This window comes from Candoia aspera, chromosome 1, assembly GCF_035149785.1.
Source record: "Candoia aspera isolate rCanAsp1 chromosome 1, rCanAsp1.hap2, whole genome shotgun sequence".
NCBI classification, from domain to species: domain Eukaryota; kingdom Metazoa; phylum Chordata; class Lepidosauria; order Squamata; family Boidae; genus Candoia; species Candoia aspera.
The window spans coordinates 7,736,739-7,763,404 of record NC_086153.1 but is presented as its reverse complement, the minus strand read 5'-3'; the positions used below and the strand labels follow the sequence as shown (position 1 = coordinate 7,763,404).

General features: G+C 43.7%; 1 protein-coding gene across 2 annotated transcripts in view; it reads left to right on the top strand.

The window, feature by feature from the left end:
* The window catches only part of HNF1B (HNF1 homeobox B), an 87,730-nt gene that overhangs the window by 35,722 nt on the left and 25,342 nt on the right, over window positions 1-26,666 (top strand). For both annotated transcript variants that reach the window (XM_063296906.1, XM_063296895.1), the window contains exon 4: window positions 425-663. In XM_063296906.1, the coding sequence (XP_063152976.1) occupies window positions 425-663 (239 nt within the window). The remainder of the gene's footprint in view (window positions 1-424; window positions 664-26,666) is intronic.

The following is a 26,666-nucleotide window of genomic DNA, read 5'->3' as shown; positions in this document are numbered from 1 at the left end:
GGCTTTCTCCAAGTAATCTCAAGAGCTGTGCTTTAATGAAGTGCCGTGATTTATTTATTTAAACAAAATAAATTTTAGCTCACCTACCTCAGCTATGGACTGAGGATGGTCATGAAGACACATCAGATAAAAATAGTTGCTGAATTCTGTTGCTGCGGGCAGGGTGATATGAGGACAAGCCCTTAGTGGTGGGGCATATCCTTTGCCTGCAGAGAAGTCCTAATTTGATGCCTACTTTCTTTTTTAGACTTTTCTTTTTTGGCCAGAGATCATAGAGAGTTGCTGCAAATCAGAATTACAGTACTGAGCTGGCTGGATAAATTGCTTCACCTGGTAATGTTCTTAGCAAGTTCTCCTCCTGTCTTAGCCCAACATCCTGTTCCAGCAACCGTTTTCTAGGAATCCTCTTGATTTTCTCCTCTAGGGCAGAATGCCTCCAGCGAGGTGTGTCACCTTCTAAAGCACACGGCTTGGGTTCAAATTTGGTCACGGAAGTCCGCGTCTACAACTGGTTTGCAAACCGGAGGAAAGAGGAAGCTTTTCGGCAGAAACTAGCCATGGACGCCTATAGCACGGGGCAGCCTCACACCATGAACCTCTTGCTGTCCCATGGTTCGCCTCACCATGCTCAACCCAGCTCTTCTCCGCCCAGCAAAATGCCAGGTAAGTCAGTGTTAGAATCTCCTGTTTCCAAAAGAGGTCAAACATGTATAAGTGGCAGTTGCGAGAAAACATTATGGTGTGGAGCACCTCTGCTCAAGCTTCCAGTTACTCCTCTTCATTCTTTCTTGCCGATGTTCTTTTTCCTGCCTCCTAACAGTTAGTCTGCATTCTGTGTCCACTGAGATGTTCACCGATTTGGAACCTCCCCTCTCCCCTTTGGTTTTCCCCTCTAAATACTGTATATTGATGCTTTTCTTCGAAAAATTGTCGCTCTGCTGTCCCCAGTCGGTTTCTGAGGTTTCCCTTCTTGTTTTGGTGATTGATGAAGAAAGAGATCTTGGACTAATGGTAAACAGTTCAATGGAGGTGTCAACACAGGGTGCATCCACTGTAAAAATAGCCAACAGCATGTTAGGGAGAAAAAGAAATGGTATTCAACAGAAGAGAATCTCTGTAGCTCAGGGTTGAACTGTGGAGTCCTTGGTGGTCTCTGAGCTCGGTGGTTGGCTTGAAGACGTTTCATAACCCAACTAGGTAACATCATCAGGGTGAGGGAGTGTGGGGTTTGTTTTCTTCTTGGTATCAGCTATCAGTAGACACATAGAGATGAACCACATTTACACACCATTCAAAAAGAGACAATAAAACAGCTAAGAAGGAAACAAAAAGTTCGGAACACCAAAACCCAGATAAGCAGGGATTAACACCAGACAAACAATCAAGCAGAAACATTACCCTAATCAAGGAACTACCAAGAAGAAAACCACCAACCACCAACCCTGGCAGGGCAAGCTACTGTATATAAACAGGGAGCAAACCCCACATCACTAGCACTGATGATGTTACCTGGTCAGGTAATGAAATGTCAGCAAGCAAACAACTGAGCTCGGAGAGCGCCAAGGACTCCACAAGAAACAGTACTGAAAGCAGAGGTGCCACTATCTTAATGTCCTTATGTGGTATGACTGCATCTGGAATATTGTGTGCAGTTCTGGTTGCTGCACTTCCAAAAGGAGATAGTGAAGCTAGGGAAGGTTCAGAGGAGGGCAACAAAGATGATCAAGGGGCTGGAATAGCTTCCCCATGAGAAAAGGTTGTGACAGTCTAGAATGGAGGTGCATTGAGAAGGGTCATGATGGAGGTGTACAAAATTATGCATGGTGTGGATAAAGTGGACAAGGAGAAGCTATTTTCCCCTTCCCAAAATACTAGAATCAGAGGTCGCCCAGTGAATTGACTCCTGGAAGAATCAGGACAGGCAAAAGGAAATAAGTTTTTTACCTAGTGTGTAATTAAACTTTAGAGTTTGCTACAATAAGATGTGGTGTTGGCTACCAGCTTGGTTGGCTTCAAAAAAGGGTTGGACTAATTCGTAGGAGTTGTGTGGTTCAAGGGCTATTAGCCTTGATGGCGTGGGACTGCCTCTGAAGGCCATCTCCTGGGACGCTAGTGGGCTTCCTGGTGCAGTTGGTTGGCCACTCTGAGAACAGGCTGCTGGATGAGATGGGCCAGGGGTCCAATCCAGCACGCCATGGCTTCAGTTCTTATGTCTGGGTAAAACCATCTATTCATTAAGCAACAGAGCTTACAAATCTGAGCACTGGGAACAGGGGAGGTGAAACACTTTTAAAAATAAATGTCAGGGCACATTTATTTTTCCTTATTCATTTATTTTGCAGTCCTTTTATGCCACCCACTGAGGTCAAACTCCCAGCAGTTTGCAAAATGTAAAAGGAAGGATGGAAAATAACCCAGATAGAAACAATACAATACTGTGGTCACCCACACACTCACTTAAACCATTTAAACCCCAAATACCTGTTCAGTTAAGCTTCGTTGATTTCCTGCAGATGCTTCATTAGCAGGCTAAGTAACATCATCAGTTGTGATATTACATTGATGATGTCACCTAGTCTGGTAATGAAACATGTGCAGGAAAACAACGAAGCTCAAAGAACACCAAGAACCCAACAGTTCAACCCTGAGCTGCAGATGTTATCTACAGGGGTGAAATAACACTATTTTAGCTAACTTGCAGTAGCTAAGGGGGAGGTTGCTAGGTGAATCCCCAAGGGTAAGATTTCCAAGGCATGGGGGCCACCACAGAGAAGAACCACTATCAAGCCCATGGTCCTTTGTATTCATGCTGAAATAGGACATGGGCAACCCCTCCCTGCATGCATACCTGGGGATGAGCACCATGAGAGTAATATAAGAAAAAAAAGCAGACAGTTTTTTATTTATTTATTTTATTTATTTATCAAATTTTTATCACCACCCATCTCCCCCTCAAAGGAGGGATTCCGGGCAGTTCCTGTCTACAGTCATTTTACAATCCAAACAATGGGGAAATAAGAAGGAACAGAGAAAGTTTGCATTGTTATTTCTTTGTAATGATTATTTATCTTGTTATCTCCCACTTTCAAGGAGCTTAATGACATATATCGTCTTCCACTCACTCTATTTCATCCTATGACAGCTTGGAGAGGTGGGTGAGGTGTGAGATGCAGGCCCTCTTCCCACAGCACACACAATCCTGTCATTCCCTAACCAGCCACACTTCCTTCCTGCTGGTTGTGACTGCACACAATCACACAAACCAAGCAAAGAACTACAAGTCTGGAAATAAAAGTCCTCCATTTCTAGGAAATGCCTACCCTTAAGGCTGTAGGCTACAAAAACTTAGGCAATCAAAACTGGTAGCAAGAATTATGAGTTTTCCAGATCTCTTTGCTGCCATGTAGTGATTGTCTGAATTTTTGTAGCTCTGCCTGGCATCTAGTGAGCCCTTGTACCACGAGACTCCTGGTAAGACTTCATGATGTCACTAGCTCCATTCTTACTGGCCAAGCAGCCAGCAGTGGGTGGTACTTGGCCACTGCAGCCAATCAGTGTTGGCAGTCAGTGTCTCTGTAGCACAGGTGCTGGAGAAGCGCATGCTCTGTTTGTGTGTATCCAGAGTCACAGGCGCATCTTCCTCTCCAAGTAGGGAATCTTCAATGACACACTTGAGGGGAGCGTGTGACATCTGCCCTTTGGTGTTTAGGTACTCTGAATTTAGTTAGGCGTGCCAGAGGCATGCCATAGTACCTGTTGGAATAAAATCTCTCTCTCCTTTTCGGCATAAGCACTCTTCTTTTCCTTCCAGAGGAAAATGAAATTTATTATTTCATGTATTCTTTTTTCTCATTTAGACCCATGAGGATTGTCTCAAAGCCATGCTGGCCAAGCTAAATTAGATACAGTAAAAGGAACAAAGACAGAGCTGAGCTTAATCTGGAGAGAAGCTATCTGGAGGGAGTGGTGTGGAGCACTGAGCATTGTTGGGGAAAACAATCCCCATTGTTCTCCTACCTGTAATCTACACACCAAAGTCCCTGAGCAAAAGGAAAATCAGTCCTATGACAAGCACTAGGGTCGCGTTGGGGTCAGTGTGGGGTCACCAGCCTTTTTATGTTGGGTTTCATCGCTGGTTCCTTAAACAATGAAGCATCCTCTGTGCCCCTCACCCCTTTAAAAGCAGTGGAGGGAGAGACCAACCCCATCTTAGAACAGGAGGCTGCCAGACAGAAAGGAAGAGTGGCAGAGTCCCTGGCAGTGTGATTGTCCTCAAATAAGAAAGAAGGATGAAAGGAGCTTGACTTTTTGTGAATTGCAGCCCAGGCACAGCTGATGTGCTCTTGGGAGCCAAAGGCCAGTACCTAATGCCTGTTTCCATAGCCAAGAGTGACAGCTTAACTCAATCATTGTAGAACGAGTGCCATGTTCATCTATGGTAGCAGAAAATCAGGAGTCCGGTAGCACCTTTTCTGACTAACAATTTTATTAAAAGGCAGAAGATTCTAATTCTAGCTTAATTCAAAGAAACACAGGCACTGCCAGTAACTGTATATGGAAAGGAAGCCCTTGTTTTTCTCTCCAAACTGCACTTCCTGGCATCCTATGGATGAAGGCAGGTCAACGAGATGCTAAATTAATTGTGGCATAAGGTTTTATGGATAAAACCTATTTCGTTGGAGGACACCTACATAGAACATGAACTTAGATCCAAGCAGCCCATCTCGCCATTTGACTTTAGGTATTTCCACTGATGAATGAAGTGTTCTCCACTCACCCACGAGTCCGCCGAAAACAATACTATCATGAAAAAATGTGCTGTCCCCATTGTCGATCCTTATCCGTCCTCTGTTGCCTTTGTTCCCACTCAGTTCTGATCATCTGACTTCCCTCCAAGTAATGGGTGATGAAGTCTACAGATTTTATTCACCTTGAGGTTGCCCTTGGTTGATGTCAGAATGAGTGAGAAAAGAATATTTAACTTCCAATACAGCTCAGGATTCCATATGCCTCTCTCACTTATGATCTGGAATGAGAAGAAAGCAACATCATGGCGACATGCAGAACAAAGGTGTAGCCAGAACAAAGGCCCTTGATATAAATAACCATGATGAATAGCAGTTCTCCAAATTTTAGCTTTAGTTATTCTTTTTTTAATGTCATATCTTGCTTTTCAAAAGATGTCCAGAATGGCTTATTGTTCAGTAGAACAAGCAAATCTTATAATTTTGGAGAGGACAACACAGCAGGAAAAAGGCCAAGAGAGGAAAGGGGAAATAGGCACCATCTCTTAACCGAAAGACAGAATTCAGAATTTCTTGCATGCAAAGTATGTGTAATGGTTGCCTATTCTAAAACGCTATCAGACTCATGAGCAGGAATTCAAAGATATCTGATTTATTAAAGAATAGTGTGCAGGATCACAGAGAAAGCTGAGAATGATAAAAGCGCACCAAATGCAAACTAAAAACCCTTGATGCAAATGAGATCCCTCCCCCCATAGAATCTTCCCAAGTTCACAATCCCAGGTGCTCCTAATTGTTTCTGATGGTCAGCGGGAAAAGTCCTTGAGCAGAGCACATAACCCAAACACATTCCATTGTAATGAACACAGATACAGAGCTTGGTACAAGGTTTCACAGCAGCTCCCTCCCAAACAGAAACGCGCATCAGCACCATGGCATGTGAAACGTTACAATGTATGCTGTACATTGAAACAGTGAACATGACATACTGCCCCCCCAAAAGAAAGAAAACACTAAGCAGCAGGCTTCAAAGGGTAAGCAAGGTGGAAACAGCGAACTAAATCAGGAGCATTAAAATGGCGAGCAGACACCCATTCAGGATGAGGAAAGTGTTTCCATCGGACCAGATACTGGAGGGTGCCTCGAAGCTTGCGAGAACCAACGACCTCCTTGACCTCAAAGTGCTGTTGGCCGTCAATCATGATCGGAGCAGGAGGAGGAGGTTGGGGATGCCAGCGGGAGGAGTGGTGGACAGGCTTGAGCAAGCTGCAATGGAAAACAGGGTGCAAGCGTTTCAAATTGTGAGGCAGGTCCAATTTAAGAGTAACTGGATTGATAAGACCAACAATAGGGAAAGGACCAATGAATTTGGGAGCAAATTTTTTAGAGGGTTGTGGTGACTTGATAAATTTGGTAGATAGATACACCTGATCCCCAGTCTTGAAGTTGTGTTGCAAGGAATGATGCTTATCGGCTTGAAACTTGTAAGCAGCCTGGGCATCAGCCAAATCTTGTTGAATCACTGGCCAGGAATCAGCCAGCTTAACAGCCCAGTCAGAGGCAGAACATGTTTGGGAAGAGGGTTGTGGTAGTTCAGGGATGGGAACAAAGTCGTGACCAGAAACCGCACGAAAAGGGGTTTGCCCGGTACTTTGATGGACAGCATTGTTGTAAGTCACTTCAGCAAAAGGTAGTAACTCCATCCAATCGTCCTGATGGTAGTTAATGTATGCTCTAAGAAATTGTTCAAGAGTGGAGTTCAAAATCTCAGTAGAACCGTCAGTCTCAGGATGGGAAGACGTGGATAGCACTTGTTTGGTGCCAATCAATTTTAAAAATGATTTCCAAAACTGGGAAGTAAACTGCATTCCGCGGTCACTGACCAAATGGGAGGGGCTACCGTGGAAGTGGTAGATGTGGATGAGAAATAGGCGCGCCAATTGTGGGGCTGACAGGATGGATGCACATGGAATTAAATGTGCCTGTTTGGAGAAAAAATCTTTTACAACCCAAATGACAGTTTTCTTCTGACTGGGAGGAAGATCCACAATAAAATCCATAGAAATCTTGTCCCAGGGATGGGACGGGCTGGCCACTGGCTGTAGAAGCCCCTGTGGTTTCCCCCCCCTTACGTTTTGACATTGCACAAACAGGACAGGAAGCCACATAGTCTTTTATATCGCGTCTCAAGGTAGGCCACCAGAATTGACGACGAACCAAATGTAATGTTTTGACAAAACCAAAGTGCCCAGCAAGTTTATCATCATGGGAACTCTGTAAAATCTCAGCTCTTAAAGTTTATGGTACATAAAGGCGGTGTTCCACCCACACCAGACCGTTTTCAAAAGAAACAGTGTCTTTATTGGCTAGCAACCAAGTGTCAGATTTCAGTGCCTGGAGAAAGTCCTTCTGTAACTGACAAGGAACTTGCACTTTCCGCTTCCCAGACTGGGCTGGGGGCGGGGTCGCTTGCACACGGGTCTGGCTCCGAGTGACAGCAACCAAACCCAGTTGTGGTTCAGTGAGAACAGTCCCAACTACATCTGCCCCCTGGTCAAAATCCTGAGGTAAACGTGACAAAGCATCGGCCAGAAAGTTTTTCTTTCCTGGGATAAATTTTAACTGGAGTTGGAACGACTAAAAAACCGAGCCCAGCAAATTTGTTTAGGACTGAGACGCCGGGGTGTGTGGAGGGCTTCCAAATTCCTGTGATCGGTCCAAACCTGAAAAGGGCATTTAGCGCCTTCAAGGAGGTGATGCCAGGCTTCCAAAGCGGCTTTTACAGCAAACGCCTCCTTTTCCCAAACATGCCACCGGCGTTCGGTTTCAGAAAATTTTCTGGACAGATAAGTGCAGGGTTTTAAGTGATTTTCAGAATCTCTCTGTAACAATATAGCCCCAACTGAGGAGTCAGAAGCATCAACTTGGACCACAAAGGGGCGTTCAGGATCGGGGTGCTGTAGAATAGGCTCAGCAGTGAAAAGGGTTTTTAATTTCTCAAATGCTGCCTGGCATTCAGGCGTCCAATTCAGCACTGCCCCAGGGTTTTTTACTTTGCATGTCTCCCCCAAGCCCTTGGTATGGAGTAAATCAGTGAGGGGCAAGGCAATCTCAGTGAACCCCTGGATAAATTGGCTATAGTAATTACTGAACCCGAGGAAACTTTGCAATTGCCTCCGGGTACAGGGATGTTCCCAACTTAAAATCGCCTGAATTTTTGCAGGGTCCATTTCAATGCCCTTGTCAGACACCCTATAGCCCAGATAGTCAAGTTTGGTCTTGTGAAATTCACATTTGGAAAGTTTGGCATAGAGTTTGGCATCTCTAAGTTTGCGTAACACCTGTCCGAGGAGGCATTCGTGTTCCTCCTCGGTTTCAGTGTAAATGAGAACATCTAAATAAACCAGGACCCCTTTAAACAAATGATCATGTAATACTTCATTAATCAATTGCATGAAGACTCCGGGCACCCCTGCCAACCCAAAAGGGAGGACTTTGTACTGAAATGAACCCAGTGGGCAATTAAAAGCGGTTTTCCACTCAACTCCAGCTCGTATGCAGATGAGGAAATAGGCTTCACAAAGATCGAGCTTGGAGAAAATCTTGCCCTTAGACAAATGAGCTAACATGTCCTTCATGAGCAGAAGAGGGTACTTGTTGAAAATTGAGACGGAATTTAACCCTCGATAGTCCGTACAGAGGCGAAGCATGCCATCTTTCTTTTCCCGGAATAGCACAGTGGCCCCAACTGGGGAATTAGCAGGTTCAATAAATCCCCTTGACAGATTTTTGTCAATAAAGTCCCGTAATGCCTCAAGCTCCTTCTGAGTCATTGGATAAATTTTTGGCTTGGGCAATTGAGCATTGGGAACCAACTCTATTGCACAGTCAGTTTTCCAGTGGGGGGGCAGCTGATCTGCTTCCATTTCCCCAAATACGTCTGCAAAGTCTTGGTATCGATCGGGCAAGCCTTCTAAATGTGCCAAGTTAGGGCGCGGCATGGCGATCGCAGCCCTTCCAACCCCCGGGCGTGCAGCGCTCTCTGCTGTAGGAGCTTGGTAAAACCCATCTTTAAAAGTCACAGTTCTGTGTTCCCAGTTTATATAGGGGCTTCAATAGGTCAACCAGGGGATCCCCAGAATTACCAAGGGATTGCCAACAGGTGCTACAATGAATTTCAAAGTCTCACGGTGGCTGCCCATTTGCATTGCGACAATTCCAGTGAAATGGGTTGCCGCCCCCCCCACTATTGAACCATCCAACTGTGTGAAGATCAAAGGCTGCTGGAGGGGAAAGCTAGGCAGGTCCAAAGCAGCAACCAGATCAGGGTGAATTAAACACCTGGAACACCCACAGTCAACCAAAGCCCAGACCTCTGTAGTTTTTGTGCTGGAGCCCAATTTCACTTTTACTGCTAAAGTGGGACAGTCAGCACTCACCATAGCATCCTCGCGCTCATCCTCCTCCACCTGCCCACAGGCGCTCTTCATGGCAGGTGGCTGGCATTTCCCACCGGCTCCTTAGAGTCGTCTTCAGCCTCTCCCGAGGAGTAGAATACTTCCTCAGCATCGGCTGCACCCTTGGCTGCTGTCATCCGCCACAAGGGGGGGGTGATTTGTCCGGCGGCTTGCCCGCTCGATCTCCAGCCTTGGCTTTTGGGCAATCAGCTGCTCGATGCACTTCCTTTCCGCATCGGAGACACTGACCCCACGCGTAGCGCCGATCTCTCTCCTCATCCCAGGCTCTATAGCCTGGCCGGGCAGCAGTCGCAGTGCTTCGGGGTCCCCTCATGGTGGCTGGTGGTTTTTCAGGTCTTCTGGTTTGCATGAAGGTATGCTGAGCATGCTCAGCCTTGCCTGCCAGACAGATCCATTCGTACAATGACTCTGGGTCGTCCCTACACAACGCCCACCGTAGGACGTCCCGGTTGAGTCCCTCTTTAAACCGTTCTATTAAGGTTGACTGAGACCAGTCGGGGATTTTCCCAGCTAGAGCCTTAAACTCCAGGGCGTAATCAGCTACAGACAGTTGGCCCTGGGTAAGATCCTTCAGTGCCTTCTTAGCTCTTGCCTTGGCCAGAGGATCCTCAAAATGTAGCTTTAATGCCCACATGAAGTCCTCAAAATAATCAAGTGCAGGGGAGTCAGCCTCACTTAATTGAACATACCAGTCAGCCACTCGACCCTTCAGCTTGGTGGCAATGGCAGTTATCTTAGCCTCTTCGGAAGGGAAGCATGCTCCAAACTCATGTAACTTTTAGCATTAGTTAGAAAGAAAGATAACTTGGTTGGATCCCCATCAAACTTGACAGAAAAGTCTCTCACCCCCGCTCCTGTTGGAGCGGAATCGGCGGCTGCTTGAGTGGTTGGGCCCCAGGTTACAGTAGCTCTCCCTCTTCGGGGTGGGGACACTGGTGGTCGAGCCCTGCGGGGTGGAGCTTCATCCCGGAGCCAACTCTGGCCCCGCTCCGCCGGCGGTCTGGATGGGAGGATGGGGGATGGTTGCGTGAAGTTGGGATCTCCTCTGCGCCTCCCCTGCCCCCCCAATGACAGAGACAGGTTTCTTAGCATGTACTCCATTGATTCTATTTTGGCCTCCATCACTCTTAGCCTTTCAGGGGTTTGAGATTCCTCCTGCCCTCGCGTGTTAGGCTGTCTCTCTGTTGATACCATGGTAGATTCTACGTCTGGGGTCAGCGGGAACCGATACTTCCAGGACGCCTGGCTGGGGTTCTCCCACTTCATCCCAGGTGATCAACTCTGCGGGCGATTTGCTGGGTGCCGGTTGCTCTGGTTCTCCCCCATCGTCAGATTCCTCCACCTCAGGACTGGAACTCGATTCCTCCCGGAAATCTGAAGGTTCTGGGGTGAGGCTCAGTTCTCTGCTCTTGACCGTCAACTCGGGCATCAAGCTAGCCATCTCCTCAAGTCCCCCGGTCGTGAGCTTGGACTTGGCCATTGTTAACTATTTTCCCTCACAAGAAACTAATCTTGGTAGGAGCTAACGGTACAACTTTGGTGATTCTCAGCTTTATGTAATGGTTGCCTATTCTAAAACACTATCAGACTCATGAGCAGGAATTCAAAGATATCTGATTTATTAAAGAATAGTATGCAGGATCACAAAGAAAGCTGAGAATGATGAAAGCGCGCCAAATGCAAACTAAAAACCCTCGGTGCAAATGAGATCCCTCCCCCCGTAGAATCTTCCCAGGCTCACAATCCCAGGTGCTCCTAACGGCTTCTGCTGGTCCGCGGGAAAAGTCCTTGAGCAGAGCACATAATCCAGACACATTCCATTGAAATGAACACAGATACAGAGCTTGGCACAAGGTTTCACAGCAGCTCCCTCCCAAACAGAAACGCGCGTCAGCGCCATGGCATGTGAAACGTTACGATGTACAGTGCACTTTGAAACAGTGAACATGACAGTATGTGCTGTCACCTTAAGTTACTGCTCTTCTTAATTCAGATATTTCATTATTATTATTATTATTTTAAAAATGACTATTTCTTGTATCATAAGTCTCTAACTATTGTCTTTCAGAGTATGAATGCATATTGTCTTTATAGGGTGGGTTGTTGTTGTTGTTTTTGGTGTTCCAGTGATTGAAAATTCAAGACGGTACTTGTTCTTCTAAGGCAGAGATACGTTAGGAAAAATGCTCTTGTAGTTTGAAGTACAGTAAATACTTCTGAATCTGCTGCTTATACAGTGATGGGCTGTAAGTAACTGTTTGATGCTTATGGCTCATGTGCAAGGTTCCTCAGAAGTCAGTTCCATTAATTTCAATAGAATTTACTCCCATGTAAAGTTTACATGGAATCCTTCTCCGTCCAGTGTGTTGGGTCTGCCTACCCCAGAACTGTATGCATTACCACTGGCCTTAGTAAGAATTCTAGGACAGAGACCCAACACATGTGGAGGTACCAGTCTAGAGAAGACTAGCATGCAAGACTATTAGCTCAGGATGCATGGACATTAATTTGTAGGCATGTGTGCTAGAGACTAGAGCAGTCCTTCTCAACCTTTTGACCCTGGAGGAACCCTTGGAGTATTTTTCAGGCCTCGGGGAACCCCTGCACATTCAGGCTCAAAAGTTGGCCGGAAGTTACAAAATTATTTACTAGTTTCATTTGTAGGCCTGTATAGATGCATTAACTGTGTTCTTAAACTGAAAATAAAGAGTGAAACTTAACTCTTTAATGTGAAGTTGCCCACATTCAAAACAACTTTTTAAATAAATCATGATCTCCCAGGGAACCCCTAGGGACCTCTCGTGGAACCCAAGGGTGCCACGGAGCCCTGGCTGAGGAACCCTGGACTAAAGGCAATGATCCAATATCAGGGCAATCTAATATTCCTTCTCAAGACTCTGGAAAAACAGCAAAAGAATAAGCTAGGAAATGCAAACTGCCTGGCCTAATTCTTAGCAAGACATTTTCCAAATGACAAATAGGTCTTGTGATTTATCAGGGACTGGCAAATGCACACAAAAGTCAGGCCGGCTCATTTAGAGCAGAAACAGCAGCAACATAAACATCTGAATGTGCTTTCCAGCAGTTGTCTTCATCTGCCTCACTCTTCCCACTGACCACGAGGTGACCCTTGAGGTGGAATGTCCTAACAATGCGAGTGGCTGAGTGGGGAGCCTGCCCTTCTGTCGTGGCCTGATTGCTTACAAGATGCCCTACGAGCACATTGTCAGCAAAATCAGCTGTTTTCAGTGTTTTCTCCCGCCTGGCTTTACAATAATACACCAGCATGGAGTCTGGGGGTTGTCATGGAATTGTTTTCCTCCTATTCCCAGTTATGCATCCTTAACTGACAATTAAAAAGGGGCTTTGAAGCATCCTGGGTGACTTTGATGTGCCCTCTGCGTTCCTCCAGCATCTACCGAGTTATCCTATGATGCTCTTTTGTTTTCCTCTATTAGAGGCTGCTGGGATTGCCCTAACCCATGTCCATTTTATTCAGAGGGGGTAGAAAGGGCATTAAGATTGGGCCTTTGGGTCCATTTTCCAACTGGAGCTGACATTTCAAGAAAAGACGTAGCCATTACTGTAGTCTTCCTCTGGGAAATCAGGACATTGCCTTATATTGTGCCAAAGGACCATTGGTTTATCTAGCTTCATATTGTGTCTTTTTTTTTTAATCCATTAAATCATGTCCGATTCTTGGAGACTACCTGGACAAGTCCCTGCAGTTTTCTTGGCGAGGTTTTTCAGGAGTGGTTTGCCATTGCCTCCTTCCTAGGGCTGAGGGAGAGTGACTGGCCCAAGGTCACCCAGCTGGCTTTGTGCCCAAGGCAGGACTAGAACTCACCATCTCCCAGTTTTTAGCCCAGTGCCTTAACCACTGCGCCAAACTGGCTCTAACATTGTGTCTAGTGTCTGCTAAACATCCCACACCTACCCAGAGATCCACAAATACATGTGTTTCAGAAATTTCTTAATTTCCTAATGCCAGGAATTAAATATGGAATGTTTTGCAAGCAAAATGTGCTCTACCATGAGCTACAGCAATTTTCTCTCCCTACCCCCCATTCTTAGTAATCAATTAATTTTGTGCTGGCCCTTCCACTGAATATTACCCACGAAATAATTTTAACACCATGCATGATACGTTAATGCACTTACTTGGCCGCACCCCTGTCCTTGATATCCTGCAAAATGAGGTGCAATGCGCAACAGAAGGACACATGTGTGTTGCCTTATCTAGAACATGGGAAGACAACCAACACGGCACACACTTGGGATTACTATATCATGTTGTGCGGGCTCTCACCAAATGACAAAAGAGCAAGGCCAGTAAGAAACCCTTTTGTAGCAGAAGGACACCAGTGAGCTTGCTCCCAGCCTCTTATTATATTTCAGAATAAAACTTACTTGTTCTTTTTTGAACAGGTATAAATTGTGCTGAAAGCACAGTATGATTTTATTGTCTAAACCTGTCTACAGGGTCCATACAGTGGATGTCCTGGGGTAGTTATTTCAATGTACCACCCCTTCTTGCTCTCTTCTTTTGTAGTATGCCAGCATCCTATTTGCTTATTTTTAATTAAAATAATCTTTAAAGCAAAGTAAATTCTTGTCTAGGGTTGGCGAGGGGGGTAGTCCGTGCTAGTGTGCTAGAAGTTACCAGGAAAAAAAGAAACGAAAGATCAGCTATGGATACTCTGCATTTCTAATATCTAGTTTTGCCCTGAAAAGGAAAAAAGGGAGGTCACCAGGAATGGTTATGAACTGCTGGCTGTGGAACAGTGGCTAAAATTTTGGAGCTGAACTGAGGGTTGGTGGCAATTACTAATATGATGTAAAAAGCTGCATTATGCAGACTCTGTTTCATCTAGCTGGTTTTTTATTATTATTATTTTATTGTATTTGTTTAACTGGAGACATCAGGAAGTTGTATTTGTTGAACCTAGAATATTCGGAATGCAAAGCAGCAGTGTTCTGCCAGTAAATGGCAGGCGTTCCCCATAATGGGTACATAGCCTGTGAAAGCCATCACAAGATGAGTTTTATGTTTACGTGTATGAGATTTGCTGCCATAGGATATGAAGATCCTAACTCAGGTGGCTTTAAAAGAGAATTAGATACATCAGTGAATAAAGCAGGTTATCTTTTAAGTTAACATTCATTAAGTGGTACCTGCCAGATGTGCCAGGATATTCTCATAAGAATGTTGAGACTTGCAATTTGAATACATCTGGAGGGCAGCAGGTTGGCAAACGTTGCTTTAGGTTGTGTCCATCTGAATGTTGCAATATGGTTCTCTGTTCAAAAGAGAATCCCAAACTTGCATATGAAAGTGCGTACCTTGACATGAAGTGCACATAAATGTGCATTTTAGAATAAAATGTGTACAGCAATGTATATTTTCCTTAATTTCAAATTTTGCTGCACACGAGAAAAGGGCATAGCCTTTGCCACACAAGCTGCAAATAAAAGGATCCACTGAACCCTATGCAATGAGAGGAGTGAATGGGACAGATCCTTGGCCTAATGCTCCAAAATGCAGGCCCAGTTCTCTGCACTAGGCATGCACAATTTCCGTAGCAGAAAAACTGAGGTTCAGGAGATCTCAGTGTGGATGCTCTAAAACCCATTTCTTCAGCATCTCCATTGGAAATGTATTACCCCAGCTTTAATATCCTCGCGTGCACCATGTGAGGCAGAGTTGATTGGGTGAGGGGTATGTTGAAGTTGCAGCTCCCCACACCGGCTGTTTTCTGACCCCACTGATGATTCTCCATGCTGGGATTTGAACTGTCCTTGCACTGTTTTTGTAGTTTTTTGTCTGGAGCACTAAATTCCTTAACTGTTTAATAGCATGCCTCAAACAGTAGGTTGGCAGGTCTCTCCACCCACTTTCGTTCCTAACAATTGCAACTCATTAAAAGTTATCTGCATTGGCAGGACCCGGAACGATTTTAATCGGAGGAGAAACTTTAGAACGTTTTTATTGATACATACTTAATACATTTTTGTGGCATCCTCCTGAACAGGAAAAAAAGAAGGGCGTCATTTATTTACTGCAAAGGCAATCTGGCAATCTTTATTGTATTTATCATCCCAATGGCCACAGTGCATTACAGACTTAGTTTTACAGACAGGGAAATAAGGATCCAGAGGTTCCAAGGTAGGAATGCAGATCTCACCTAAGATACCTTGTGCCAGATGGCATCTTGTGTTTTCATGTGCGCTATTTATCATGACATGCAATCCCTAATACATATTTTATACCTTTAAATCACAGTTTCTCAAACGGGGTTCCGTGGAACCCTAGGGTTCCACGAGAGGTCCTGAGGGGTTCCCTGGGAGATCACAATTTATTTTAAAAAAATTATTTCAAATGCGGGCAACTTCACATTGAAGAGGTAAAGTTTCATTCTTTTTAGTTTAAGAACGCTGTTAATGCATATACTGTATACAGGCCTACACATGAAACAAGTGTGATAATTTTGTAACTTCCGGCCTATATTTGAGCCTGAATGTGCAGGGGTTCCCTGAGGCCTGAAAAATACTCCAAGGGTTCCTCCAGGGTCAAAAGGTTGAGAAAGGCTGATTTAAATGCATAAGTTCCTACATTTAAAAAGGTTTAGGAGAAAGACCTTTCCAGGAAATCAGGCTGGTGGATCACATTGGCTCAGTCTCCCTGACATTGTTGAAGGCATTCAGAAGCCTACAGCAGTGTTCCTCAATCTGGGGTAGTCTCCAGCTGTGTTGGGGCTACAGCAACCAGAAGTCACTTGTAATCACTGAGTAGATGAGGAAATTTCAGTATGATTTGTAAGATTGCCCTGATCTGAGATGTATCATTTCACAATGCAGATGGGGGTTGTAATAATTAAAGGGTCCTGCAGGGTGTGGAAGAACAGTACAAACCTCTTTGTATGTTACAGGAGTAGCTAGCCTAGAGTCATCTTTATGGAAGAGTTTTCTTCCATTCATTTCATGCAACCTCCCATGATATATTTGGATGGCAAGCCCAGGCATATCTTTACCAGAGCAATAAGAACCCCAAAAGGCTTAACTGTTTTGGAATGTTTGTTATGCCCTATTTGCCTTCAAGATCATGAAAAAGTCAGTATATTTAACAATGGATCAAACATTGTTGTGTTTCAGCTTCTATTTGCCTTGGGTGGTATGGCCAATGGTGAGAAATTATGAGGGTCACATCCAAAAACATCTGGAGGCCCACATGTTTCCCCTTTTTGCAGTAGAAGACACAAATTCCTTTGTATCTGTTGTCTTGATTATGTCCCCATATATTAGCCCAGTGCAAAGCTCCACGCATTCTACTCTATTATTAGATGTATTTGACTCTCCAGCCAAAAAGATGACCCTAACATCTTGCAGACATGCAATAACAAATCCATCTTTGCTTGCAGGTGTATGATCTTTACACATACACACACACACACACAGAAAAAGGGACAGGAAGGGAGGGAGGGAGGGAAGGAGGAAGGAAGAAAGGAAATGGAGATAAGTTTTTATAATGATCTGATGTTATGGAAATAGAGAGAAGAGGAATCAGATGGAGCCAGTTTTGCTGAAAAGCTGGTAGAATGGGGATGCTCTCCATTGTCTTCTATTGCAGCTTCCTTCTTCCACTTGATTTTTCATTCTGTGGCCACCTAGTCCCCAATGAGCTACTTTGAGGATCACCTGCATGATTGTTTTTGTAATCCTTGAGGTTCCTATTAAGCCTATTAATACTTCTTTCTTGTGGTGCAGTAATGGTGTTTGGGCTGTACCATCCATAGCCTAAAGCAGTGTTTCTCAACCTCAGCAACTTGATGTGTGGACTTCAAGTCCCAGAATTCCCAGGAGTTGGCTGGGGAATTCTGGGAGTTGAAGTCCACACATCTTAAAGTTGCTGAGGTTGAGAAACACTGGCTTAAAGGTTGGAAATAAGGAGATTAATTACAATGATGATGATGAAAGCCACTGGGAAAAATAGTGTCTTGCTGAAAACATCCTAATGAGCTCACCAAAGGTAACAAAGAACAAAAAGACTTGTGACACCTTTAAAAAATGAACCCACTTATTTGCACATAAGCTTTTGCGGATCAGAGCCCCCGTCATCAGAAGAATCTGCTTTTGTGAATCACGTTCTACTTGTGCATCAAAGCTCTTTGTTATGTATGAATTCAGGACAAGCATTAAGATTGGAATCAGGCCTTCTGTAAATTGTAGCTCTCTCAATCTCTCTTGATAATCTGAGATGTCCTTGATTTGAACTGAACCATTCAGCTCTGATTTTTAATGCATCACGCACCCTTGTCCCTGCAAGCCCTTTCACTGCAGTGGTCCACTTTCTATGCGCAGTTTGTATAAGATAAGAAGAGATACAGGGACTCCCTGAAGAAATACAAAGTGTGCTCTTTCTTCCTCTTCCTCCTCTTCCTCCTCCTCCTCCAACACAGACGAATTAGAAAATGCTCAGGGACACCATAAGGTAAAGGTAAAGGTTTCCCTTGACGTAAAGTCCAGTCGTGTCCGACTCTAGGGGGCGGTGCTCATCTCCGTTTCAAAGCCTTGGAGCCGGCGTTGTCATAGACACTTCCGGGTCATGTGGCCAGCATGACGACTCGGAACGCCGTTACCTTCCCGCCGAAGCGGTACCTATTGATCTACTCACATTTGCATGTTTTCGAACTGCTAGGTGAGCAGGAGCTGGGATTAACAACGGGAGCTCACCCCGCCGCGCGGTTTCGAACCGCCGACCTTCCGATCGACAGCTCAGCGGTTTAACCCGCAGCGCCACCGCGTCCCTAGGGACACCATAGTTAAGGGAAAAATTTTCAGGTGTTTCCCTATAGAGATCAACCCTGCCATCTCTCTCATTCTCTCTCTCTCTCTCTCAATGAAGCCATAGTGACCACCAAAATATAGCAGCTAAGAGCTTTCCACCTAGCTCATTCAACCTCTCCATGATGAAGCAGCACAAACATATTATGATGTGGTTCTCAAGTCTCAGATTTTCATATCCCTGGGAGACAGGCAGTGAGGTTGGACTTGAGGGCATTCACTATGGCTTTCTCATTCTGATGCCAGGGGGGTAAAAGAATGCCAGATTCAAATACACAGTGGGACCAGGCTCATCACATTTTCTATTTTATGCTTTCTTACTCATTATTGTGTTCTATCAGGCCAACAGGTTGTTTAGGGACGTTTTCTCTTTTTATTGGGGATAATTAGAGCTTTATGGCATCATCTGAATGGCTGCAGGGGGGCAAGGGGCAGTCACAATAAACTGGTTTATAATAGACATAAACGATTCACCATACAGCCAAAGGACATTAACACTTTCGAGCACTTTTGACAGGCAGCTCTTGTGCCTCTGTAAAATCCATCTGTTGGGTGGGGGGTGGGCGGTAGGTTCTGAAATGAGATTTTAAGAAGATAGAAAGTTTGTTTCACCAACTTCCTTTTGAGGTGCAAAGGGTTTGTCTCCCACCAGACAAGAGTAGTGACTTGGAAGAACGTGTTGTTCCCTGCCAAGTATTATTTCCAAACTGAACAACAACAACAAAAACAGGCTGTATTTTTTAAGGGATTAAAAATAACCCCAGTTACTTTAATGCCTTTAATTAAACCTGGGGTGAGGAGTCACACTAAGTTTTAATTTCACTATCCCCGAATGGACATGAAATAGATAAGAAAGAAGATCAGGTCTGAGTTTAAACTCCATTTGACTATGAAATACCAGGCTAAGGCCATTACAAATTTTCAGGCAAGGTTCATAACAACATGGCAAGCCATGGTTTGTTTAATCCTGATTTTTTGGTAAAGTCACTGTTGGGTGGGTTCATACAATACCCTAAGCCAAATCCTAATAAACTGTATTTATGCCATAGTGTATTGCATAAACTAACTCTTAAGTCTCATCTACCTCAACAGGTGTTGGGAGGCTAAAATGGTGTGGGGAAGGATGGTATATGCTGCCATAAACTTTTGTGAATAAAGGTAGGATCTAAATGACAAATAAATAAGCAAACTAAAGAGCGGACTGATGAACTGCTCAAATTTATCATGCAATGAGCCAGTTTGGGGTAGTGGTTAAGGCACTAGGCTAGAAACCGGAAGAAGGTGAGTTCTAGTCCCACCTGGGGCACGAAGCCAGCTGGATGACCTTGGGCCAGTCTCTTTCTTTCAGCCCCAGGAAGGAGGCAATGGCAAGCCATTTCTGAAGAAACCTTGCCAAGAAAACTGCAGGGATTTGTCCAGGCATTCTCCGAGAATCAGACACCAATTGAACAGATTAAAAAAAAAACACCATGCAATACATGGTGTGAGGAAATGGAGGCAGAAAACTTTGCCTTCCACTCTCAGAATACTAGAACTTAAGATCATCCAGCTGTATGGATGGACAGTAGATTCCAAAGTGGTCCCCCAGAATTAGGTTATCAAACTGGCAGCCAACAATATGGATATGATCATTTTTGTAAATTGAATTATGACTAAAATGGAGCCAGACCTGGTATGATGCCACAGGGTTATTTGAATAGGGAGGAAAAGACATTTTACTGATGGCCAGAGAATCTCTTTCCCTTTCCATGCAGACATGGCCTTCCATGGAAAGCTGTTTGGAACGAGACATCTCATGGCATGCTCTTCTAACCTGTGCTAAAATGAAGCAATTGTTCTCTCAGTCAAATATGAAGCCAGCATGATGATGTGACTGCTAAACAAACAACTGTAATTTAGGCTACATCACTGGAAGTAGGATTTCCAAAGAATGGGCAGTAGTAATAAAGTAGTAATAAAGTAGCAGATTGAGAGAAACCAGAATAAGTGCAGAAAAGGAGAACTAGGAGGACCAGCAGAATGGAAGGTTGATTTCTGAGGAAGGAGTGAAGGAATAGGGTGGGCTTACTCTCAACCGCAGTGTTTTTCAAGTACCTGAACATGAAATAATGGGCTCTTCTTCAATGGATGTGTCCAAGAGAGGTTGGACAGAAATTTGGATTTCCACACTGACCAAAAGGTTGGGGTCAGTGGCCTATGGATCCTTCCCATCATATGATTCATGAAGACTGAATTGTTTCAGGGTTTGGCAACCGTGTGAAGTTTCACTCTAATGTTGAGCCCCACCTCTAATCCAGTTTGAGATTAATTTTCTCTCTCAAAGTTGTCAGTTCAGCCCACGTGGTCTGGAACTGGCATCTCCTGCGCTTTCGCTGAAAATGGCAGAAAGAAAAAGAAAAAGAGGGAGGGAGGGAGGGAAGGAAAGGCAGGCAGGCATTTGTGGGCTCTGCTGTCCAGTGTCAAAAACAATTGGGCAGGTCCCATAAACAAACTTTTTATGTTCTGTTAGTAACTCTAGTAAAACTGTCTTTGTGAACCATGGCACAGTCAGGCTGTAAGCTTCCAAGAGGCTGGGTTGCTATTAGCTCAAGCCATCCCCGCTTAATGGGAGGTGAACCCAAGACTACTTCTTTACACCCATACTGCCTCAAGTAAGGGAAGAGGGCGCACAATGAGGCTGGCTTTTTCAATTTGCTCAGCTTCTCCATAAACCACAGAAAGTGTCTTTTGCACTACACATCATCCCAAAGCGCTCAGCAGCAAGGAAAATGTTTGCCTTCTTGTCTGGCTGGCATAGCTTTTCAGTTTTTCTGAGTCAAATGTAGCACCAAATGTTTAAGGCACCCTTTTTCAACCTTTCGACCCTGGTGGAACCCTTGAAATACTTTTCAGGTCTCGGAGAACCCCTGCACGTTCAGGCTCAAGTATAGGCCGGAAGTTAACAAAATTATTATATTTGTTTTATGTGTGGGCCTGTATATAGGCATTAACGGTGTTCTTAAACCAGGAACAAACAATGAAACTTGCCTTTTTAATGTGAAGTTGCCCGAATTTGAAATAATTTTTTAAATAAATTGTGATCTGCCAGGGAACCCCTTAGGACCTCTCGTGGAACCCTGGTTGAGACACCCTGGTTTAAGGCATTCTGGTATTTAATCCACTGCATTTTGTGGTGGTTCTTGTTGCTAAAGCAAGTCCTCTGGCTAGCCAAAAGGAAACTATGCATGACAGTAAAACTATCACAGGACCTTTCAGTTACATTTGTAAGATGCATAATCTCATCTTGTTCTAAAACATAACCCCAGTTTTGTTTTGTTTTTAAAAAATCTTTCTCTGCAGGCAATGGGGGGAAACAATTAGATAAAAACAAATCTGCACCTCCCCCACCCCCATCCAATGGTTAAAAGATAAAATCTATGCATAAACTGAGAACTACAAATTATCTGTTAAGGACTCCTCAAAATATATGGCTGTATGCAGGCTGGATAGCTAGTTACACAGCCCTAGGCCTAAATACAGGCAGTTTTAATATTATTCATCCGTATTAAATGTTGTTGCGTTTTCAGATTGTACCATGGATATTTTAACAGTATTATTTATTCTGGATAAGCTGCCAAGAGTCTTTTTTGAGCACAGGCATAGAAATATGATTAACATTGAAATAAATAAAACAAAATAAACCATTAAAATATCCTGCCTTTAAGGATTTTTCTTCATCTAGCACTAACATCCCTTAAACGCTGGAACATCCAGTTTTGAAGACAAAACTGTATGCGAATGCTGGAGAGAAGCAAAATGAAGCAATCATTTATTTACGTTTCTGTTTAAAAAAAAGAAAAAAGGCAGGCCCTCAAAAACCGACTCCTTTGTTCTTATAATCTTCCCTCCCATTGTTCAAACAATGTTTCAGCTTTTCTGATCTGCCCCGAGCCTGGGCACCCTTTGCATGAGTTGAGGAATACAGTTCAAGAATGTGGTGACAATGTTTTAAGTTGAGCAATGTGTACCCTGTTCATGTCTGCGACGTCCACTTCTCCTGGCCAGACTCCATTTTTCAAAGAGTGTTCTTCCATTAGAAGGGATGGGAAAACAGAGGGAGCCAAAGACATCTTCAGAAGAAAGCAGCTTTAGACCTTTGAGCTTTTGAAGCTGGGTCTGTGCACACAGTCATAGCTCCTGGATGGAACTCCATGCAGTGAAATTCTAGGGCAGGAGTGATTCAGCCAGCATTACTAAATGTAGGGTTGGGTCCTCTCAAGAAGCCAACAAACACGACCATTACTCCTGATGATCACTTGATACCATTGCTGGGCCCTTAGTAGTATGCTTGGGGTGGTTACTTTGCCACAGGCTGAATACACAGCCCTCATGTCAGGTTTAAGCTACCATGGGAAGCAAACAAGAATGGGGGGTGGGGGGGAGGGAAGGGATTTGTATTAGGTGCAACAGTGAGGGGTGGGGTGAGGTACCCCTTACTGGCCAACAGATGAGCCCTGATTAGCTGAGACGTCTCTGTGCTCAATTCTTGGCCAGAAAGGGAAAGTTGCAATTGTGCCAATGCAACTTAGGGGTTAAAATGTTGATATAGGAGGTTTAAGTCTGTCCTCAACCATGAAAACTCACTGTCTGACCTTGGGCCAGCCTGCCTCTTTTATCTTCATCTACCTTGCAGGACTGTTTGGGGGATGGAGGAATAAAATGAAGAGGATCCCCATGTAAGCCATTTTGTGCTCCTGGAGAAAAAGCAGGCTATAATTTAACAAATACACAGATAGATGGACGTTGGCTCTTTGCAAACATGGCAGACCCATAAACAAGTGAAAATGCTTGTTTTGTTGCTTCCTGACATCCAAAAATGATATCAGGGCTACTTTATTTTAATTGTGATATCAGGTGACTTGGAAGAAGGACCATGGTGACACTTCCCCAGAAAATAATTCCTAGTGCAATCCAACCAGTGGTCTGTTTCTGCTTCCTGGTTTGTAACCTGGTTTTGCTGGGCTCAAAATGGATGAGTGTGGTGGATGGGCAATGTGCTGTTTTTAGCTTACTTCCACACAGCTCTTAACTTAATTTCAAAATCCCTTTTCAAGCATGCAGTCCCAGCTTCTGGCAATTGCAGTGTGTATCTTTTGCATGGAGTGGAATAATTGGGGGGGGGGGGTTGGAGGGAGAGAAAAAAGGGAGGCAGAAAGAGAAAGATGAAAGAGGTTAGTCCTGACCTGTTTTCTACTCTGGCTCACTGCCAGCATACAATCCCCAGAAAATTAAACCCAAGAGAATGTGGCATTCAATAAAAATGAAATATTATCCCTCTGTCTTAATGGATGGCTACTACTATACATAACTGAACAGCAGTAGGGAACACTGAAAGGTTTGAGGAATTATGATGGACACACTCGTGGGAAACCTTTGATTATTCCTGAAAGTGTTGAGATAGAATAATAGAATGGAAGTTTTGGAAGGAATGTTGGAGATCAAAGGTCATGAAAAGTATTGATTTAAAAAATGAGTGCAGTCCCATTTACCAGGTAGCAACTGATGAGGTTGCTCCTTACCTTTTCCTTCATCTAGGATTGGCATATCTTGGCTGCAGAAATATAGCTGACTGCTAGAGGGCAGCAAGATGTACAGAAAAATCTAGCTCTTTACTGACATCTGGTGGTTGCCTGTGTTTTGCAGCTCAAATATGGCAACCCTGCGTGAGCCCCACAGGAGGCTTTCAACCACCCTACCTTACTTTCAAGCTAAACATAGTGGTACAACCAGCCCCCATTTTTATTTCTGATTATCTGGGGCCCAGAGGCATTCTTGGAAATTAAGGGGATGCATCCTTGGGGGAAGATGGGCAGTGATAAACTTGATTAATAAATAAATAAATAAATAATTTTAAAGCCATCTAGATTCCATCACATTTTTATTTTTATTGTATTTATTGTATCTGTAATTGTTTTGAATTTTTTGTTTTTATTGTAAACCGCCCAGAGTCCCTCCTTGGGAGGGAGATGGGCAGTGATAAAGTTTGATAAATAAATAAATAAATAAATTTTTTTTATTCAGATAATCTAAACCCAAATTTTAAAGTCAGAGCAGACAGCCTCGTGGGAGACAGAGGACCCCAACTCTCCTTGCCTCTCAGAGTGCTGTGAAGACATGGTTCTTCCCCCAAGCATTGGGGCTAGGATGTTAGATATTGGAGCTGTGGCACGAATGTATGTGTGTTTTCTTGAGGTTTTCTTGAGGTTTTCTTGTGGCCTTGATTTGGTTTCTTTTTTGGTGTTATGGATATTCTGATTTTATTTGTTCACTGCCCAGAGTTTCCTTGGATAGATGGGCAGCTATAAAAATTGGACAAAGGAAGGAAAGGTGTCTAGGGCTTCACTGTGATCTGTAGATGTAACACTGCTACTTGTGTAACAAAGAAATGCTGAGCTTAAGTTCAAATCTCGTTTGGAGACCACGGAAGAACAGCAGAGCTAATGGTTTGAAGGTATTCAGTCCAGGATCAAGCCTTGGCCTTTCCTGCTAAAAGGATTGTGTAGAGGGTATGGTGGGAAAGACACACAACGCAAAGCCACTGAGACAGAGTAGATAATATTGAGCCACCTAACCAACTTTGATCCCTAAGCATGATCAGATGTTAGTACTTGGATGAGGCTTTGCCAGGAGATACCAGGGATATAGTCTAGATTGGAAAATTGAATAACCATCCCAGCAGGTGGCAATGAGCAAGTAATTCCATATTGTTGCCAAGAAAATGACATGGCTGTGCCCATGAAGTCACCAGGAGCTGAGCTTGACCTGAAGGAGGCTTTGTCCAAGATGGACCTATTGCTGTCTGCAGGGATGGGAGTCAAGAAGGGGCAGAATGACAAAAGCAGCGTCGCAGTGTAAGCCCCCCCCCACTTTTTGTAAGTGCATTACAACATCCCGTGCATGTGCAAAAAGAGTGAAGCTTGTGGCACAATGGTGCTTTCATCATCTGGACAAAAGCAGGAAGCTTCTGCAGATGCCCACAGAACGGCTGTGATTGCTTTGCCCGCTTAGATACAACCGATGATTCTTTTCCACGGTTATTTTATTTTGCTTCCTTTTATATTTTCATGAATTGTTAGCAGAGGTGGGCGGAGTTATAAAATAGACAGACAAGCATTTTTGCTTGATGGTAGATGGCAATTTATAACAAATCACTTTTGAATCCCAGGACTGATAATAGGGATTTTGTTTCCCAGCTGGGCTTCTTGGTTAATTATTTCTGATCTGCTAAATGTGCTTCCCAGTATGGCATCCAGCAAGTTCTGTGGTTGTCTCTGAAGGCTTGGAACATTTATTTTTAACTAAGTTAAACACCTCTGCAATGAATCATTTCATACCTACTTTGGGGCACCTGTTGAACAACAGGCAATATCTATTTTTCTTCTCAATTGCTAGTGGGTGCAGTGAGCAATCAGCTTAAGAATGCTGGATTGCAGAACCTTAATTTTTATTTGACGAGAAACACCAAATAGATAAAATAAACGTCCACAATGGTGGAATGGGAAGAGAAGAGGTGTCTATGCATTACGTAAGTTAAACAAACAAACACAAGGACATAAATTTGACATTTTTCAGAACATTCTGCTTCTACTCAGCATCTGGTGAGGGAAACACCAGCTGGTGACAGTGTCTTCCAGTTTAGGTGGTGACATTTTTCTTGAGCCTGTCTTAAGATTCACTAAGTAGTGCCTGGTGAAAGAGCTTGGCAATTTTTTCAGGCCTGGGTCCCCATAATACACTTTTGCAGAATAACCAGGCTCTTTTCAAAACTGCTAAATCTCAAAGGGATTTGGGTGAGATCCTGCAAGATTTCAGCATGAGATCACCACTGTAGGACCTGTGTACTGTAAAATGTTTTCCAGTTTTTATAGGATGAAAATAACTCCTTTGGTAGTGTAGATATGTCAAATGTGTATATAGATGTGTGAATATTCACTTTTTCAACCTTATTTAGAGCTACTGCTTCCCCTTCTTGCTAGTGCTTTAACACTGTATTTTCCCTACATGTTTGAATTTGTTATGTAAGTGATCCTCTCCAACAAAGTATATTAGTAAAATAGCAATAGTAAGTTGTTTGATCTTTCATGCACCTAAAACTCAGCAGAGTTCAAAATACCACCTGTGGTAGTAGCTGTTCTTGTTTGATTTTTCAAGGGAAAGGGTTGGCAAAAAAGTAGCTGAAAAAGGAAAGAGAAAGACAGAAGCCCTATTTAGATAATACAAAAGGTTAAATTCACCAGATAAACAGTCCCTCCCAAGCATCAGCTAAACTCATGGAGCAGTTGGAAGATGCCATGAAGTTAAATTAACCATTCAGACTGAACTGCAGGATGCCATGAGCGAGGACAAATGATGGCAATTGATGCTAAAAATCCCTGGTTTGGGGATTAGTTACAGAAGGAGAAAGAAAGAGATTAATTTAGGCATATATATTGAAATATATGGTGGTGAGAAAGCAAAGTATACAATGATTATAAATAAGCAATGGTAAAATATAAAATTTTAAGTAGTTTTTTTTTTTAAAAAAAAACACCACATTGCAGGATAGCCTACCTGAAAAGGCAGG